Consider the following 20101-nt stretch of genomic DNA (forward strand, 5'->3'; position numbering starts at 1 on the left):
AATTAAAAAACACACACACACAAACAAGTTTGCTACGAGTGCCTTATGATTAAGTACTTCGCTTGCTCAAGCCGTACTAGGAAATATTGGTCCTCAGTCATTTTTGTAAGCCACGACTTTGGGTCAATATTCCCCACCATGGCCCTTGCACTCGGTTAGTATAAAATTGTAATTTATTTGTACCATTAGTACCAAAAAATATGATTAGATTAAAGAGGGGGGTGAATAGGGGTATGTTAATCCGCCGATCCACTACGATTTGATAACCAAATCCGTCAGTCCGTTAAAAAAAAGTGTGAAATCCGAATCCGTTCACTATTTGCCTCGTAAAAAGGTGAAAAACACACCTTGAGCTGTTGTGTGTTAGCTAGGCAATGGCTTGCTCATCGAGCGAATTGCAATCGGTGGGGTACAGTGTCACGGATAAGGCTCGGGGGCGACTCCCATATGAAACAAACGGAGATGCCTGTCGGAAATTTTAAATTTAACCGACTAAAAGAGACCATCTGGGCGTGGCTTAAGCAAATTTTGACCCCTAAAAGAGACCGCTCATGTTCATGCATTGTCTCTTTAGCACTTGGTAAAATAGAAAACTAGTTAATGCTGAGGTAATACGGTAAACAAAACAAGTTAAAAAGAAAATTTTACTTCTGTTTCTCTTCGCGTAATTCTGTATTTCTTCGCGGAACCCTAAACGAGACCTTGGCGGCTTAAAATATTGGCGCTTTGCCTGGAACACCCTAAGCGAGTCCAAAATCCAAAATTTACACCCCTAAGCGAGACAACGAGCATCCCGTCTGTTTCATATGGGAGTCCCTTCCCCCCAGGGGATAAGGGCGCGAATACAGCAGACGTCCCAGTGCGTTACAAGGGAGCTTAAGATACAGACGTTTTCGGGGCGACGGTGACGTGGAGACCGATTAAGATTGGGGCGAGATTGACTGCGCATGCGGCCCCGCCGTCGCCCTCACGTCGACGATGTGAGATCAGTGAGTTTGCCGTCGTGGTGAAAACATGAGTTGATATTGTTTATTTTTTTTTTTAATATACTGCCAATTTTGTCACTTGTATTAAAGTGATTGCATTATCACATTTCGCACAAGTCATCACACGATGTCTCGGCCAACTCAAGAGACCTTTTCAAGTTTCCTCTTTAGGTTAAAATGACCGAAGCAACAATGAAGTCCAAATCGTCGAGGTAAGTCTTGGGCACGTACGCGCACAGTACTTGAATTCTACCATAAAAGGGGAATTTTGCTTGCTGCCATTCCTCTTATTAATTCGTAGATGCACCTGGCAAAGGTACACCTCAGATCTATGGAGGTTTCTTTTAGGTTAGTGCGTAGTCTTGTAGTCTTGGACTGAAACGTCATATACTTAAATAAAGTTCTTATCGCATCGGAATTTCCTTATGTAGCTAAAGGCTGGCTGGCTTCTTCGGTACTGTGGGAGCTCCCGTAAGTTGAGTATCTCTTAAGGCGTCTAACTGTATTAATTCAGTGGAACTGAGTTCTTTTAACGACTCCAATTGATATTAGAACGAGCTGTTGCTGTTTGTACATCTCTCATATTTCAAATTATAAGATCTTAAAACCATAGGACATTGTTGTTCTTATCATAATGTAGCTCTATGAAAAGTGTCTTTAATTCTTGTTTCGCGGCCAAATTTATTCTAACTCCGACTCCTTTTTTTCAGCACAAAGGAATGGACAAACCAGCTTGACACATTTTTTAGCGTCGTAGTAAAGGACGAGGAGATGGCAGATTCTTCAAACGTAGCCATGCTGCGACAAAAAAGCCTTAATTTGTAAAGCGCAACAAATAAACTCGACGAAGTCGCAGAAGTCGCAAAGGCCGGCCGTCATCAGAATCTTAACAACTTAAATTATGGCACATATGATGCACGATCCTCGCAGTAGATAGCGCTATTTAAGCAATAGCGAAAATCAGACCTGAAAAAAATCAGGCCTGTACGGGACTCGAACCACTGACCTCTGCGATACTAGTGCAGCGCTCTACCAATTGAGCTAACAAGCCAACTGGGAGCAGGCCGTTAAGTTGATTCGTAATAAACCCGTGAAAGTGATAAATGAGATACAATGAAATATATGAAGTTCATATATTTTGTACTGCGGTATTAGATACATATGATGCACGATCCTCGCAGCAGGATCGCATTTTTTTTCAGGTCTGATTTTCGCTATTGCTTAAATAGCGCTATCTACTGCGAGGATCGTGCATCATATGTATCTAATACCGCAGTAAAAAATATATGAACTTCATATATTTCATGGTATCTTAAATTATGGCGCGAAAACGGCAACCTCTGACCCAGTCTACCTGGGTTGTCACGTCGCCGTCGCCCCGAAAACGTCAGTATCTTAAGCTCCCTACTATTTCCCTGATGCGGGACATGCAGAGAGTCTCGTCCGTGACAAAAAAATACACAAACTCAGAAAACAACGCATTTCTGACGATCGTTCAGATCCACAATCCAAACTTCCTCACAAGCGAAATCCAAAATCCGCTAAAAAATTGACAAAACCGCGAACCTTTGCAATTTCAGAATCCGCAAATCAGTTAATATTTTGCTCTAAATCCGAAATCCGGGCAAAATAGTTCTCAGGATCCGCCGATCCGTTAGCCTATTCACCTCCCTCATTAAAATAACTGTAATGACCAAAATTTATCAAGTTTCCAAAACAAACTGAGAAACAAATCAGGTGGAGAAAAACCGACTGAGCGAAATCAAAAATAATTTTAAAATTATCATTATGTCTTGATTTTTTGCGTGAGATTTTTCGTGAAAGCAGCCTTTGAGTTCGGATCGGATCTTTGCTGACTAATTTTTTTTTTTTATTATCTAAAATTGTAGAAACATTTTTTTATTGTTTAGGCGTATGGTTTTTTGATCAGCATTCCATTTGTGCTGAGAGTGCACAGAGCGATACGAGTTGTGACAAAAAAAATTGATCACCAATTAAGCGTAGTAAAACGTTGATAACACTTATCGTATTCTATGATTACTCCGTTGAAGCAATGCTTGTGAGGTTTGCTGATGTTGACGGACTCTGACCTCCTCATTGGCTGCTGCTAGGAAATATCCACCAATCACCGTTTAGTTTGTCGAGAAGTGATGTTCAAAATAAAGTATGTTATGACCTGTTCTGTCACAGTAGTAGCTATGGAAACAGTGATGAATTACGTATACGTACAGACTCCCTTAAGACGAATGCAGTGTTATTATTTTCCACCAGTAAATCGGCGGTTTATAACTTTTGCTTCGAAAAAGAACGTTTCATCCGGTAATTAATTCCTAACATAAATTCAGAACTAACAACGTTCTCGGGAACGGTACCTCACGGCAAAAAATTGAATGGGAAGTTTGCTCTTGTACATTTGTTGTACCTGACCAAAAAAGAGATAGGAACAGTTACGTTAAATCATCGTTTTTGCAAATTTTGGTCAAAATATTATGCTGTTTTTTTCTTAATAATGTTGTTATTACCACTCTTCACTGCAAATCAGAACTGTTTTTTTTTTTTCATTTTGAAACTTTGAAACATTCACCCGGCTCAAAATCTGGTTTATTAATAAAACCTTGAAGGCAAACCGTGGTATATTATTCAGCAGAGGAAGTTCAACATTATTCAGTGAAGAAAAATTGCAATGGGCGACTCAATTATTAAACACTCTCCGTAGGGCTCAATTAAAAGTATTTGAACTCACCAGAGCATGGCGAGAGATAAGTGAATTGTTGGTTAGAACAGATGAATCATAAAACGTCCGTTTTCCATCCTTAAACTGATCGACGAAAGATGAACACTTTGTAATCAGCGATTTTAACACCAATCCCAAAAAGAGAGAGACAAATATTGGCAAAAAAAAATCCACTTTAGTTGATAAAGCTTCGTTGTGTTCAAAACAGAAAGCGTAATCTTAAAACTAATAGACTGTTTACATTCCACTTCCGAGGAGGTTAAACTGCTTGGGTAAATCTTATGCTTGTTAGTAATATTCAGTGTTATTGTTATTCCTCTGTAAATCTCAGCCATTTTTTTTGCTTGATACTAACGTCACTGCACCGCACAGTGTTAAAGGCACACGGCGTTTTCGTTTTTTTTTTTTGAAGAAACGTGCCCATTAACATTGTCGCCTGGTCTGTAATTTGATGTATTGTGATAAGCCGTTTGGGTTTCTGTTATCCAGCTTTGAATACGCGATGAGTAAGCAATCGAAGCCAGCTGCGCTGGTATACAGGGCTGTTTTTTTACGTATTTACCGGCGAATTACCTCTAACACGGATTTCAATCGTAACCAGCTGTGAGAAATAGGTAAGTATTGTAACTTAGTTGTCATATGCAACTTCAGATTCTAAAAAAAATTTCTCCTAATTGAAAGGAAAAATAGAACAAACGTTTGCATCCCTTACAATTTGGGATTTCCAATTTAAAATCTCGCTTTTGCAGATCGAATTGAACGATAGCATCATAACAAAAGTACAATGACTTTTTGAAGGTGAATATTTTCTTGTGACTTTTTCTAAAATGATACAGAAATCAATCGAGAAAGGAGCCATTTCATGAACAGCTTCATATATTAAAATAGCTGATGCGTTTTAAGGATTCTAGGATGATGGTATTCTCTCTGAAATTGAACGAGGAAGGAAAAGTCAAAGAGACAAACAGAAATTTCAAGCAAAGATTTATTATACGTACAGTTGTTTGGTGACGAAAGTACTGAATAGATTGCCTTGAGGAATTCTTTCTAGTTTTAATCCGCGGTCTCTGAGCTAAGGATTTTCAGCGTGGAGAGATTGATTTGAAAGGGAGAAGTAAAACTTTCTTCTAAATTGTCAACTGCGAGCACCACTGAAAGTTCCATGGTCGGTGGTTTGATGATTTTGCGAAAAACATTTTACCTTTCAACTCACAATATCGACATTTCAAAAATTCTATGAACGAAATCCAAATGCTAATTGAAAAGCTTTATTTATAAATAAGCCCAAGTTGTGTTCGTTTTAACATAAATCAGTGTTGCATTCAATTTCTGAAATCTTACCAGCTAGGCTCAGCCAGTTTCTTATATCTAGAGTTGAACTCCATGATAAAACAGGTTTTCTTCTGTATCATTCATTTCAAATTCATACTTTCGAGGAGAGAGATACTGTTTTGAACTCAGAAGTTTAAATAATTGATTTAGAATAAGAGCTAAATATACATTTAAGTTCCAAATGTATTTTGTCCTAGAACTAAGTAATAGTTAATCTAGATCTCCTTGAAAGTATGAAACATGTTAAAAAAAAGTCAAGTCTTTTCCTCGAATATCGATAGAACGCGACGCGTGGAGGTTAGGGGAATGGACCAGCTTATCAGTCAGCCATTTTGTAACAAAGAGGTCTTGAACTATTCAAAACGAATGGAAATGAAAGAGAAATCACAGGATAAACGTAGTCTGTGATCTGCTTTCCAATGTAGAAGTAAAATTTCTGCATGTGAATAAAGGCTGATAGTTTCTGAAGAAACTGTTTGGGGCTGCGTCGGTGGGGGTAACGATATAATTTGGATATATCAACAAAGTTGAAATGGTAAATTGGCCACCGCAACGATTGCAAAAGCTGACGTTTCGAGTGTTAGCCCTTCGTCGGAGCGAAGGGCTAACGCTCGAAACGTCAGCTTTTGCAATCGTTACGGTGACCAATTTACCATTTCAACTTTGTTGATATATCCAAATTATAATGTCTGCATTGTCGGGCTTAGTTTTGAACTGGAGATTTCCTAATTATCATCTCTTTTTTGAAAGATTTTTTTCTACCTTTAACCCTTTACAACCTAACATCAGTATCTGTATTCTCCATACTGTTCTCTATAATTTCCTAAGGTGCTGACAAGGAAAATTTGTTTAACAATCAAGAGCTTCTTTAGTTGGTGATCATTCCCTTTGTTCATATGACCTTTCTATGTGATTCAGGGGTGATATCGTAAAAAGACATCAGATGTCAATCACTCCAAGAGGTTAAAAGGCTTAGTTAAAGAATTACGTTTTTCTCATCGACATATTGGCGGCTCGTAACTTTTTAGAGAATACATTGGTTATGTGTGTGTTCTGTCCTCCGCAATATTTTCTTGCTATATCAACCTTTCATTAGTATTTTCGCTAGAAATTAGGTTTTGAATTCATCTATAATTTCTTCCTTTTTACAGTTTTAATGCTACCAACATATTCACGATGGCATTACTACGATTGATGTCAACATGGCCGCTTTTATTGCTCCTGCTTCCAATGAAAGCATCACCGAGGTAGGGACCTTTAGAGATGATGTGTGGTCAGTCCTCCAAGAGAAACCGTGTGTACTTTGATTGCCTGTCTGACATTTAATAGATCAGGGTTCTCAGACAACGCTCGGGGGCCGAGTCTAAGTTAATTAAGTAAAAAATAATGCGAACTTGAAATTTGTAGCTTTCGAAAGAAAGGTCTAGAAAGCGTACTTGAAAACGGAAAGTGAAAACGGAAATAAATAATTAACAATCATTCACCTAAGAAGAGATTAATAGTGGCGGATATTTACCGAGCCACGAGACATGCCCGTGCAACTATATCAATGATTTGTTTTCATTATGACAGCGTCCATGCATTCAGGACAATTTGGGAACGTTTGAGTAACTTTATTGAATCTCAAAACGAGGTTGTGTTATAACTTTATTAATATACTTTTTAATAATACAAACTATTGCATACTTTTTTAAGTATTCATATCTTTTTATCCTTTCATTTCAAAAATCTCTGAGAATGACGCATATCTAATTTATCCTTAAAATTTTACTGCTGAATCACACATTAAGATCACGAGAATAACGGAAATGATCGCCAATTAAAGAAGCTATTGATTGATAAATAAATTCTCCTTGTCAGTTCCATAGGAAATGAGTAGAAAAGTGTGGAGAATATGTACACTGATGTAAAGGTGTAAATGTGGATGTCCACACTGTCCACAGTCCTTTTCTGGAAATGTAGATATGTGAAACTTGCGTTCGATGAAACAACAACCCTAGACGATATTTTTCTCTCATTTTGTTACCTCCCTCTCTCTCCTTAGCTGATAATGCTTTGATATTGTAAGGGGAAATTGGTTAAGAAAGATGCAGTTTTATAGCTTTATCCTCTCCTGGCTTCGTACAGAGTAGCTCCAGCATCACAAGATCAAGTGGTCACAACAGCCAATCAAGGCGAAGGAAAATACTTACAACAGCCAATGAGAACTCGATATAAAAACCAACAAACTGTCATAAGCGCGGGAAAAGGCAGGGAACTAAGTTGCGTTTAACTGGTTTCAGTATTGCATTTGATCGATTGGTCGAGGTAGTGGTTGGAATTATCTAAACTAATCACAGAACGGAATGAAGCAAAACTAATGAAATCGAGGATTAATTCTTTTAGTCTCTAATTTCATTTGTTTTGGTCTAGCATTTGATTGGTTTAGAGATTGGCGCGAATTTTCTAGACCAATCAAGGAACGCGTTGAAGCAAAACCAATGCTAAACGGGATTTTTTTAGACCCTCATTTGAAAACTACTCTAATGTACACCTCTTTAACTCGTTGTATGCTCTTTTGTTAGTGAAAACCCGTCTATCCTTCGAAGAGAGGCGGCCAATGCTTCAGCAATCCTCAACAAACTACTGAGGAAGAGATGTTACGACAAAAAGACCAGGCCTAACGTAACTGGTACATTGATAATAACTATACAACTTACAAATCAACTCTCCTTTTAGGCTGACAGACATTTGTGTGTAAATTAGACAAGTGGGGAGGGGGGTGGGGCAGGGATTTGGTGACACACCAAGCGTTCAACTTGTTTTCAACTTGCTTTGGCTCTCTTCATTGTATGGATATAAAGAAACTGAATGAATAGCGACACTCGATGACTGTTGAAAAGACTTTGATTACCAAAAACCGTGTGGAAGGTGTTCAAAAACTTGCAATAGCAAAGACAATTACCTAATAACAGTTTGTTGTTGTCGCATAACGTAAGCGACCTGGTGACACTCTTTGTCGAATAATCTTATCCCCAATTAGTAGTCATTCTATAGTGTTACAGTTTAGTAGCAGAGTGTTTTAGAGAACCGTTTCGAAGGATCAAGAGACTACTTTATCTTTAGAGCCGTTCCGAGGGATCTTGATATTAGTTTATTCCTTGGTTTTTCGTCCGACTAGCCTTCGTGTAGACTATACGTAAAACATAAGCTATCGTCAGACCAATGACCATCTCCTACAGGTCCCCCAGAGATAGTAAACGTCAGCATGGCGATCAAAGCATTCAGTGAAATCAAAGAATCCAATATGGTGAGTACTTCTAATAAAAAGGAGTCAAGCTTATTTCCGATAAATTGCTCCTTGAAGGAAGAAATGGGAGTTCGATGTATTAGTAGGATTATAAAATGTCAATTTAAAGCAGTCTTAGTCTGTGGGCACGATATTTAAATTAGTCAGCAAATGTATGAATGTGAGGGTCCGGTCATCATACATCGCCTGAGTGGGGGGGGAAGGGAAGATTCTGGGGGGATCATTTAGTTCTCAGGGGGGGTCAACGTCACTCATTAGAATACTAAGGAGCCTTATGCATTGTGGTGGGAATTAAGAAAGTTTTATCGTGACACAACTACAATCCTCCGAATTCCCCCTCCTTCCTCGACGATAAATACTGACCAGACCGTAATCCAGGAGAAATGGAGCTTGGTTCGAGTAAGCACAAGGGCCGAGTTCGTGAGGGGTCATGTTATCTGATGTCGATTGTAATTTTAGCTTATGAGCCTGAGGTGCTACCTGCCAGAGCTTATCCGGGTTGCATTGACCTGAAGTGAGTTGGAGTAGTTTTAATCTCGTACCCAGGCCCTATCGTGTCACTAAACTGCTTTGCCGTGGAAGGTCTGGTTATGAGAGTAGAGTACTTCTACTTCCTCTGGGTAGGATACTGGTATTACACGTTCCTCCTCCCCCACCCCCCACCCTCGCTAAATAACATTTTGGAGAGGTTTTCTTTAAAATTTATACCATGACGTGGCCTGGGCTTGAACTCAAACCTCTGACCCAAGGGTTCATTGCACTTTTCAATAGAACGCCTCACCATGCGAGTAGCATGTTCCAGATTATGAGGTCTCAATTATTCACGATAATCCTCTTATCAAATTTTTAGGAATTTCAAGTGTACGTTTATTTCCGCCAGCAGTGGTTTGACAAAAGGCTTGCACATCGCTACGAAGCCACGCTAGCACTCGGGGGGACAGACGTTGAACGTATTTGGCTTCCAGACACTTATATAACAAATGCTAACGACTACGAAGTTTTTCCGTCCAATCAATTGGCCCTAATTGACTCCGAGGGCCAAATCTTCTACTTTGCCTATGTGAGGATTGCTGGAGCATGTCAAATGGATCTTGTTAAATTTCCAATGGATGTACAACGTTGTCATCTCACTTTGGAAAGTTGTAAGTACAGGCTGCTTTTACCATAATCTGAAATAATTATCTTGCTACGGCTTCTTACATTCACTCCCCCCCCCCCCCCACCCTCAAATGCGGTAGGCTGTAAGACGCACAGTGGCTTAATGGTCAGTGCGCTTCTATTCAGGTCGAGTGGTCTGGGTAAAACAAGAGCTAGCTGAGTCGAGAGGTCAGGGTACAACAAGACCTGGCCGGGTCATTTTTGGTGAAACACTACACTCTCACAATGCCTCTCTCCACCCAGTAATGTAAATGAGTAAGCCTGATGAAATGATGGGAGAGGTGGGGTGCAGCCTTGCGATGGAATAGCACTCATCCAACGAGGGGGGGTGTAATTCTACTCCTCGTGACTTTATATTATGAAAACAATGATGTCAGGCTGCACGGGCCACTCGGCTTTAGTACAGACTTTGATTTATCGCGTTGGGTACGCGTAATAAATGCTGAAATATTTTTCGTTCGCTTTATTTCTTCTCAGTTCGTCATACCATTGAAGAGATGGACTTTAGGTGGAAAGAGAAGGAGTCCATTACTCTGTTCAATGAAGAGTTAGCTGAATTTGATGTGGTTAAACACGAAGTGGAGACTAAAAAAGCTAATTATGTTTCAGGTTTGGCTGGCTTCTTTGCTTCTCTTTTAAAGGAGAATTCGCGCCGCTGCTTAGACCTGCGCTTAAGTATTTGTTGTCGAGGATAGGTCCAAGAGGCATTAGTTAAATTTTTGCAAAAATGAACATGCTGTCGAATTTTCTTTTTTTTCTATGTTGTATATTTCAAAGTACAATTTTCTTTTCCTCTCTCCTCTTGATACTTCATTTTTCATTCACGCGTGGCACACGTGATTTTACCATATTAGGCAATCACTTCAAAAGACTCTGACTTTGACACCAGAAACTGACGTGGACACTTTCGGAGTAGTTTTTAAGCTTTCGTTCACGCAAATGTGTCACCCTTAATCTGGTACCCTGGTCTTACTGTGTGACTGTGACTGAAATGTGTAACCGCTTGACCGTGGAAGGTCTGGGTACGAAACCAGTTTTCTCTTTGTTTGGAAATTTTTTAGCAGTTCCTGAATTATTATTTTAAGCCAAATATTGCGCTTGATTTAACAAGTTTAATGCATTTTTCTACGGACTTTGAACTTAAGCCTGTTTTTTCGTAAAAGGATTTTTTTTATACATGCAGTGGAAGGTATTTCCAGTTTTTCTATTGATAATGCGATGCAGGGGAATTGGTATGCGCAGGTGCGCAGGTGGTATATGCATAGTTAGTAGTAATACTAACTATGGTATATGCAACCATATCCCACTTGCAGTGTTTTTCCGACGTCCGCGAGTTATTCAGCTCAAGAATTTGAGTTAGCTAGGGGAGAGCTTGTGTGTGTTATCGTTGCTTGTGTCAGGGCCTTTCTGGTGATTTTATCAGTTTACCAGCGTAAATCCCAATTGGCATGTTAGGGGAAAACAAGAAAAGCTCATAAATCATGAGCCTCTGCAATCTATTGCTCTTACAAAATAAACTCAAAATGTTTAAATTTTCTATGGGTTTAACGGTGGAATAAATAACAAGTTTTTGAACAATCAGGGCCCTCGTAGTATGATCAAGAAATAGACCGCACTTTCTCTCGGCTTAGAAGCGTAGTAACCCATACTACGGGATGTCTTTACCAAACGACTTCCTAATCTTGACAACATCTTTTAAAACTTAGCAATGTCATTTACTCTACGGCGCTTCAAACTTAAAAAATTTCTTAAACTTAACGACGTCATTAACTCAATGACGCTAATTGCATAGTAACCATCTCATTAAACTTTTTATTTTAGGCGTTTACAAAAACTTGATTGTGACGTTCACATTCCATCGTCGCATGGGTTTTTACTTTATTCAGTTCTACATTCCGTGTATTGTGATGGTTTCTTTAAGCTGGATCTCGTTCTGGATGGATCGATATTACATCGGGGAACGACTCTCCTTGGGAATTACGACCATTCTCACGATCGTTTTTCTATTGGGGTCGAGTAACTCCACCATGCCCCGAGTCAGTTACGCGAAAGCAATCGACTGGTATCTCCTTGGCTCATTCATCTTTGTGTTCTCTACGCTGGTCACAGATTTACTTGTCTATAGATTCCGATCTAAAGAAGAACAAAGGAAAGCAGACGCTGATAAAAAAACAAAGGTAGGTCGTTATTAGAAGTTAGAATAATCTTCCTGCCCGAAAAGTCTGGCTAATTGTCATACTGTAAGGCTTTAGATAATCGAGCCCTGTAGGGTAAAAAAAGCGCCGTAGAACGAGTTTGAGTTGCCCTTAATTTCCTTCCTACCTCCCTACCTCCCTTTCTCCCTCCAATAACCCTTCTCCTTCCCTTCTTCCTAACCACCCACCCACATCCCCACTCCAACCTTTTCTATGTATTTCCCTTCCTCAACCTCTTTCCCAGGGCCTTTTCCCTTAGTTAAGGGTGGGCCCCCCCCACCCCCTAAGGGAAAAAGGCCCTGGGAACGAGGTTATCCCTTCTTACCTTCTACCATCTCTTTCTCTCTCTATCTCCCTCCCTCCCTTCCTCGACCCTCACTCTTTCTTCCTACTCTCCTTACTCCCGGCTACTCTCCCAACCTCTCTCTTTATCCTCCTCCCCTTCCCTCTTTCCTTCCCACCCACCCTCTCCCCATCACTCCCTTCAGCTCCCTCCTCACTCTTCTCGTTCCTTCTCTCTTTACTACCCACAACCCTTATACTCCCCCTTTTCATTTCCCATCTTTCCCTCCCTCCACCCACCGTCACCCCCTTCTACCTGCCCCTTCTATCTCTCCTTACCTATATCCTCAGTCTTCCCCTTCCCTTCTTGCTGCCCACTGGTCCTCCTTCCCTCCCTCGTTCTTTGTTCTCCTTCCTTCCATTCCCCCACTTGCTATCTTCCAACCACCCTTCTCTCTCTCTCCCCCCTACATTCTCCCTCGTCTCTTTCCTTCCGTTCTTAACATAACATAACAACTTGATTTAAGTTTCAATGTCTTTAGCTATAATCTAAGCTAATGCGGTACATTCAATAAACTAAAGTATAAACCTAAATTCATCCAGGAGCCCATTATCCGGAGCTTCCATCTCAGTTGTACCCTTGAGTCAACCCTGTCCCGTATCTTTTTATTTTTAGAACTGAGATATTTGCGGGGGTTCTTTAATCTTTCCGCGCCTTCCTCCATTATTGAAATAATTTCGTGCGACCTGCAAGTGACACAATAGAGACGTAACACAATAGAAACGACAGCTCTCTTATGATTGGCTATTATAAAAATACCCGCGGAAACCGCCCTGGGAGGTGCTTCTAAAAATAGAAAGATATGGGACAGGGTTGGCTCAGAGAGTTATTATGGAAGTTGGAAGCTCCGGGTAATGGGCTCTTGATTAATCTTAATCTCTTTATCACTCCCTTAATCTGTTGTATTGAGTTTACCACGATGAGTCAATGTTAAGAAGAGAGCGGTTTCAACTATAAAAAACGTTTCTTAAACAATCCGAATGCACTGATATGCCATTTCTCTTCTTTTAGCCTCAGAATAACAAAATAGTGTTCCAATGTAAACATGGTTTCCAACCAAACTACGTCGCGGATGCTAACGGCCACGTTCATTTGGTGAGCCATTCAGAGAATCCGAACCGCGCCGAACAAAACACTCAATGTACTGACGGGCTGAGAACGTGCTGCGTTGCCTGTTACCAGCCGAAAGACATGAAAACTGATCTCAGTGTTGTAACCAACAAGTGCTGTCGGTATATGTTTCCTATATCATTTGCTATTTTCAACTTAGTGTACTGGTTAGCTTTTAGTACCTGAAAATAAAATCACTTTTGGGGAAAGTGGAGAACTTGAGGTCAACTTAAGGTCGCTGAGATTTTTGCGTAGGAAGCAGAAAATCATGCAACGTTTGTGGAGCTTTAGACATGACTAGGAGAGGAAAGGGAATCTGTACTATAAAAAGTACTTTTACACATGTAGTTTTCGAAAACTATTTTCAACTCCTGACGCATGAACTATTCAATCTATACTGTTAAGTATACAGTTCATGATTTTCAGTTGAAAGACGGTACGGAGTGTAATGGAGGATATATGCATTATGTAAACTGGTTTAGGATCCTCCTTTTACTTATGTCCATTACTCGATCTGTTTACCACTTCTTAGCAACAGAACAAGTTAAGTTCTTTTAAGAGATTGCGCTTGCACTCAGAAGTAGAAATTGTTGGTAGCCTTGCCCTTAGGATGGAGCATGAGCGAATATCGGTCGTGGAAGGACTGTGACAGAAATCACATGGTTCATTTGGTGTCGCCACTTTCGAAATTTCTTCACCTAAGAATAAAATCGTGGCTATCCACTGCCCGCCACAGAGGCGAACGTCGTCGAAATGCTATATTTTCGATGATCAAAAACACCATTTCACCGTACATAGTGGATAGCTGCATCATAAGAATAACGATAATTGGTGACATCAAGACTACTTATAAGAAGGTTTAGATATTTATTCACTTTTCCTTGCTTGTTGCAGTATTCACAACGCTTATGTACAACGCTAGTGTTATTAATCAAAAAGGCTTTGGTAAGGAGTTAAGGTTTTTTTTAATTCATGGAAATTAGGTGAAGGTTAGCCAGTTGTAAAGTCATTAACAATCAGGATTGCATTGCTTTGCTTTACTTCGCTCTATGATTGGTCCAGAAAACTTTCTCGACCAATCAGAAGTAAATTTTAAACCAATCACGTTTCGGTCGCCTGCGCTTTCCCGCGCGTTAGGTAGTTTGCTTATTTTTAACTTGAGTTCTTAATGGGTTTCAAAGGTATATTGGCGCCTTAAGCAGTTTGGTTGATTGTTTAAGGGTACTTTCCTTTCTTCTGATCAGCCATTGCAATTATTTATGTTTTGGTTTTAGGACGCTCAATCGAAAAGCGCTGTATAGCCGAAAGTTGAAGTGACATACATTTACTCAAAATAACCTAGTGATATTACACATTATAACCCATCCATTAATTTTGGCGCGATTTTATTGGTTACTTTACGTCACGTGGTGCAAAATCACGGGACAGTTATCACGTAATAACCCCCTTCCGCGTCGATATTTGTCCTCCAATTTTTTCCGTGAAAAAGAAACAGTCAACACAAGAGTTTCAACTTTTCCGTTCTCCTATTTACATAGAAAGAAACCAAACTGGTTTTTTTTTTGCTTGCTTGCGTCAATCACGCGCATTCGCCAGATCACCACTGGCTTTTTTACTGTGTTTACGCGCAGTTGCGATGTAAAAATTAATGGAAGGGCTATGAAATAAATAAATAAACCCCGTTCTGGCTTGCTGGTATGTCGGCTGATAATGTCCGCGGCTGAGAGATTGTCCTCAAAATTTCATATTTGCCCTCGAAGCTTCGCTTCTCGGCCAAATATTCATTTTTCGAACAATCTCTCAGCCGCGGACATTATCAGCCGACATACCAGCCGCCTGAAGGGGTTTATTTACTAATTATTATCCAACTGTGCTTCGTAGAGTACAAATAATGCACGAGACGAGTACGAATATCACGCGATATTTGTACTCCAGAAATATCTGCGAAATTCGCCCGCACTGAAATAACAATTTGGCGTGTTTGATAATGAATCTCTTATTAGACGTTTTGTTGTGTAGTATCGTTGAGTATACTTACTCGTTGTTTGTATTTTGACTCGCCCTACGGCTCGTCAAAATACGGCACAACTCGTAAAAATACTCAGCGATACTACACAATAAAACGTCGACTAATAACATATAGTTATTATCCAACTACACTCCGTAGAGTACATGTTCGAGTAAAAATAACACCATAGATAAGTACAAATATCACGCGGTATTCGTACTCCAGAGTACCGGTTAGACAAGTTTTCTCGCATCGCGCAAGCGAAGAATTACATTGAAGGTACGAATAAAAAATGGCGGACAATTTGAATCATATTTGAATTTTTAACGACGAAGAGTCGGAATGGTTGGCAAATATAGATCCAAGTTTATTAGATGAAACGAATGAAGAAAAACAGCCATACAACCAGGTAATTTCTTCATTTATTGAAGAAAATAGAAACAGCAACACGACAACGCACCCATTCCGTTCCGCTTCGCATACTTCAGTCACCCACTCCTCGTATTTTGACTCGCCCTACCGGCTCGTCAAAATACTGCACAACTCGTAAAAGTACTCAGCGATAGGCAACAAAACGTCTAATAAGATATAGTACTTATAAGGAAGTTCAGCTTTGATACAAATCGACATCATCAACAGTTTCGATAAGGATAATTTTACTGCGTGAAGAGTACTGCATTTTTGCACTATTTACCCTTACCTTGTACATCACTATGCATAGCTGGTACAATGGAGGCACAGCTTTTAGAAATAATTTCGAATATTTGATAATTGTATAATTGTAATAAGAAATTAAAAACTAAACCTATAAATACTCGTCTTATGAGAGGCACAAGGAATCGATCAATAATTATCACTTTTGAAGGGGGGGTGGGAGGGTGGAAAGGAGGTCGGAGGACTTCAGTTGAGTCACAGAAAAATTTACCTAACTCTCCCCCCTCCCAAGGCTCTGCAATGTTCTTATGATCCTCGATCCCTCATCGGTAGGTAATCGGCAGTTAATTTTCTAGAGTCCCATGTTTCTCCTTTGTTGGAAACTCCAGATACCCCTTCGTTCCTCTTGAAAACAATCAGTGTTACCCCCCCTCTTAAAAAAAATTATCCGCTCCCTCCCCCCTTTCAGGCTGTAAATAATGACTAGTGCGTTATAGTCATGTTTAAGGAGAAGTCTGCCCCGATAAATTAAAACTTAAAACTTGACGGGGAGGCAATTGTGTTAGAAGAACATTACAAGAACATTAGCTCAGATAACTACAGACTTCTCACAAATGATGATTTCATTTTGGTAGATTCTTTATTTAAAAACTTCAGAAAAAAATGATAATGAGAAGAGCAACATGGGAGGAACTAAAAACGAACAAGAGGAAATTTTTCGATAAAAGAAAATTTGATAATAGAATGGGCTCCGACGAATTCGAATTCGAATTCGCTCCGACGAAGGGCTAACGCTCGAAACGTCAGCTTATGTGATCGTTACGGTGGCCAATTTACCACTTCAACTTTGTTGATATATCCAAATGAAAACTTTGATTTACGACACTATCAGATTTTCAAGATATCAACTAACCACTCCTCCGGTGTACGTATGAATGGAGCAGGACTTATGTAACACAGATGCATGGCCTTACCGTTGCAACAAGAGGAGTGATGTACTTCCAATTCCAGCAGATGACGAAGTAGTTGCTGGGTTTCCTCTCATCATGTCTTTGATATTTTCAGAGAGTTTATCAACTCTTGTAAAAAGAAGAAAAAAGTGAACAAGTTTAGCGTCCCGGGTACATTTATATATAGCACTGATGCTCTAATAAGAATACTCACCATATCCCCAACTGACGGCAACAGCTTCGAGAGCAACCACACAAATCAAAGAAAAGCCTCCACTTTGGCTATCAAATATGTTCAGGACATAGATTCCTCCCTAATAGAAAGCAAGAAGAAAAAAAAAGAGGAATGATACGAACTCTTCAAAGATGAACTCTGCCAAATAATTTCCTGTATCGGCTCTGTGAAATCAATCTTTGAATAAACACACTATTTGATTTAAATTATTTTCTTCCAATAAAGGTGTGGTTGTTATTTCTAAGCGTGTGTCCCAAGATGCATAGAGCCCATTTATCTTAACTTACCTTAGTGACGCAATAGAGCCCGATTAGATAGGAAATTAGACAAAGCATGAACAGGCATCTTCCTTTATAGGGACGAAGTTTAGGAATTGTGTCCATCACAGCCGCGATGGTCGTCTCTGTAAACACAAACTAAGTATAGAAAACGTTGATAAGATGTGGTTCTAGTGTTGCTGGTTTTAACTGTCAATAAGTCAGTTACCTAGTCAGTCAGTGGGTCAGAGTGTCAGTGAGTTAGGCAGTTTTCCAAACAACGGGTCCGTGAATAAGAGCATCAGTGGGCCAGTGAGTCAGACACTTTGTCAATCAGTCACTAATTTGGTCAGTCCGCGAGACAGATAAATTATCAATCAGTCAGTCAGTAAGTCACTAAGACACCAGTTCAGTCAGATCCCAGATCTCTGTGTATAATAATTAGATCAAATGCACTTATATACGAGGGAGGGTATAATTTGTCTAACCTGACTCCCAAGTCCAATAGTGAAGAGCATAAAGAACATCACAGCCCAAACAGGTGCAGCTGGCATTTGAGCGATCCCCTCAGGATAAGCCACAAAGCCAAGACCATGTCCTACAATTTGATGAAAACAAACTTCTTTCATTTTCAATATCAGAATAAAGGCTATGAGACCCTTAAAAAAATATCCCCTCCCCTCCATCCTTAATCAAGGCCGAGACTGACTTCACCCTGAGTTGTAAACTTTTTTTTTTTTTTTTTTTTTTAATACAGCATTGTTTATTACACTTACACATGTACTTACACTATAATTACTTTTTACACCATGTTTAAACTACATTAACTTACACTACTTACAATACATATATAACAATACAGTTACACTAGTCAAATTTAATTACAGTTGATCTATTTACCACATTATTGTTTGCATGTTAATTGTCGAGTAACAATTTTATAACAACAGAAAAAATTTCCATTTGTTCCTGAACTCCTTCTCGTTATTACAAGTGACAGCAATATATTTTTCTAGATAAATTTTGTCGCGCACAAGTGAGACGAAATCATCGAAACGGCAATTTATGGTATTTAAAGCGTTAACATATAAAAAATATTTGTCTAGAATAATGAGATGGTTGAGGGCTAAACAGTAGGTGTGACAGCGAATAATTCCGAACATAATCTCCAGTTCTGACAGTGACAGTTTCATATTACTAGAGGTTGAGTACCACTCTTGGAATCTATTCCAAAAAGAACTTGCTTGCTTACAGTTTATAAACAAATGCCACACGGTCTGGTGCTCAGATGGACAAAAGGGACAGGAGGGCGATGCAACTTTTTTCACTTTATGTAACAAGCTATTCGTTGGTAAAATTCGGTGAATAATTTTGTATTGAAACATTGTCAATTTAATTTCTCTCGTGGCTTTGAATGGTAGGAGGTAGATTTTGTTCAAGTCACTTTTCTCGATGCCAGACATTAAAAGTTTTTTCTCAGAAGTTGGTGGCGGTAGATCTTCGAGGTTAAGCAGGATACTGTATATTGCTTTACATGAGAGTGAACAGGTTGAGGTAGGAGGCGTAACTGGGTCTTGGGAATTTTCTTGCAATAGTTTTTTTCCAATTTTGTGGAATAGAAGAAAGAATACTATAATATTGCAAAAAGTTACATTTTACATTGAATTTATTGCGAAAAGAATTAAATGAAAGGAATTGACCCTCACAGGAGTCAAAAAGGTCCGAGATTTGTTTTATTCCAGCTTGATGCCAATGAGGAAAGAATACCGTTTTCTTATTCACAGTTAAAAATCGATTATTCCAGATTGGCTGTGAAAGAACCTCAGTTTTATTTTTAGGTGTGGTCGTTGCAATGTCCTGCCAGTAAAAAATGATTTCTCTGTAGAAAGGAGGAAGATGGTTGTCTAGGTCAAGGAGATTATAATCATAGTTACATTTAAACAGTTCTGTACCGCCAACATCGGCTAGGAGGGATTTTGGTATGTACTGCCATGGAGCATCCGAGTTAGAGCATAACCGTTTTACCCAGTTTAACTTTAGTGCTTTATCAAAGAGAGAAAAATCCCTCATGTCCAAGCCACCAGCTGTTTTTTGCTTGAAAAGGGTAGTCTTTTTTATTTTGGCGGGTTTGTGATTCCAAATAAAGTCGAACACGATCCTGTTTACTTCTTTACTGAAGTCTTTAGGGGTACACATGACGCTGCAGATAAAGACAAGTTTTGAAAGTGCCAATGTTTTAGTTATATTTATCCTACCACTGAGTTGTAAACTTACCAGAGGATACAACTTGTGCTACTTCCCTATTAAGGGTGTGAGCCATGAAGCCAATGGCACTGAAGATAACAAACCCTCCGCCCACACTGGTCGCGCAGTTGATGCACGATACCCAAACTGCGTCCCTGAAAACAGACACAAGTACGTCAGGTGTACATGAGCAATGAAGTGACATTCAAGTGGCCGAGATAGATTTTTCATAAGGAATTTTGTTAAACAATGTGACATCTATCCTTGGGTGGAGTCTTACGTTTTAAATTTCCTATAGGTGAACGAATTAAAGGCAATAACTCAGTGGCCCAGCTATTTTAAGCAGCATGCGATGTGTTGAAAAGAAAGCACTGTGTATATGGTATACTGTAACGTTTACAGTTGTTATTGAAATCATTATAGCTGGCATAGGTGATCAGGCCTCCAAAGCCCACACTGAGGGAGAAAAATATTTGGGTAGCAGCGTCGATCCAAACGTATAAAAAATAAACACAGTTTAAAAAAATTAACAGTGTTAATAAAGATAAAAACTGAGAGGTTTCACGGTAAAATAGACAAATGCTTCTGTGTGTATCAGAGCCCATT

General features: G+C 39.4%; 2 protein-coding genes across 3 annotated transcripts; one reads left to right on the top strand and one right to left on the bottom strand.

Moving 5' to 3' along the window:
• The first annotated feature begins 4125 nt into the window (after window positions 1–4125).
• LOC148720653 (glycine receptor subunit alpha-1-like) lies at window positions 4126–15967 on the top strand. The gene is made up of 8 exons (XM_088739307.1): window positions 4126–4334; window positions 6204–6299; window positions 7617–7723; window positions 8274–8341; window positions 9192–9483; window positions 9977–10108; window positions 11321–11676; window positions 13049–15967. Exons 2-8 carry the CDS (start codon window positions 6229–6231, stop codon window positions 13331–13333), a joined length of 1311 nt encoding a protein of 436 aa, XP_088595433.1. The 5' UTR covers window positions 4126–4334; window positions 6204–6228; the 3' UTR covers window positions 13334–15967.
• Window positions 11292–19964, bottom strand: LOC111338000 (sodium- and chloride-dependent GABA transporter 1). 2 transcript variants are annotated; one of them, XM_088739308.1, is made up of 6 exons: window positions 19526–19964; window positions 17740–17849; window positions 17282–17410; window positions 16974–17073; window positions 16784–16888; window positions 11292–11632 (listed from the first exon to the last, which is right to left on the bottom strand). In XM_088739308.1, exons 1-5 carry the CDS (start codon window positions 19698–19700, stop codon window positions 16854–16856), a joined length of 549 nt encoding a protein of 182 aa, XP_088595434.1. In that variant the 5' UTR covers window positions 19701–19964; the 3' UTR covers window positions 11292–11632; window positions 16784–16853. The 2 variants fall into 2 exon arrangements, with proteins under 2 accessions (XP_088595434.1, XP_088595435.1); XM_088739309.1 differs by lacking the exon at window positions 17282–17410 and having other exon boundaries at window positions 19526–19951.
• Window positions 19965–20101: the final 137 nt, after the last annotated feature.

This window comes from Stylophora pistillata, chromosome 11, assembly GCF_964205215.1.
Source record: "Stylophora pistillata chromosome 11, jaStyPist1.2, whole genome shotgun sequence".
Classification (NCBI taxonomy): domain Eukaryota; kingdom Metazoa; phylum Cnidaria; class Anthozoa; order Scleractinia; family Pocilloporidae; genus Stylophora; species Stylophora pistillata.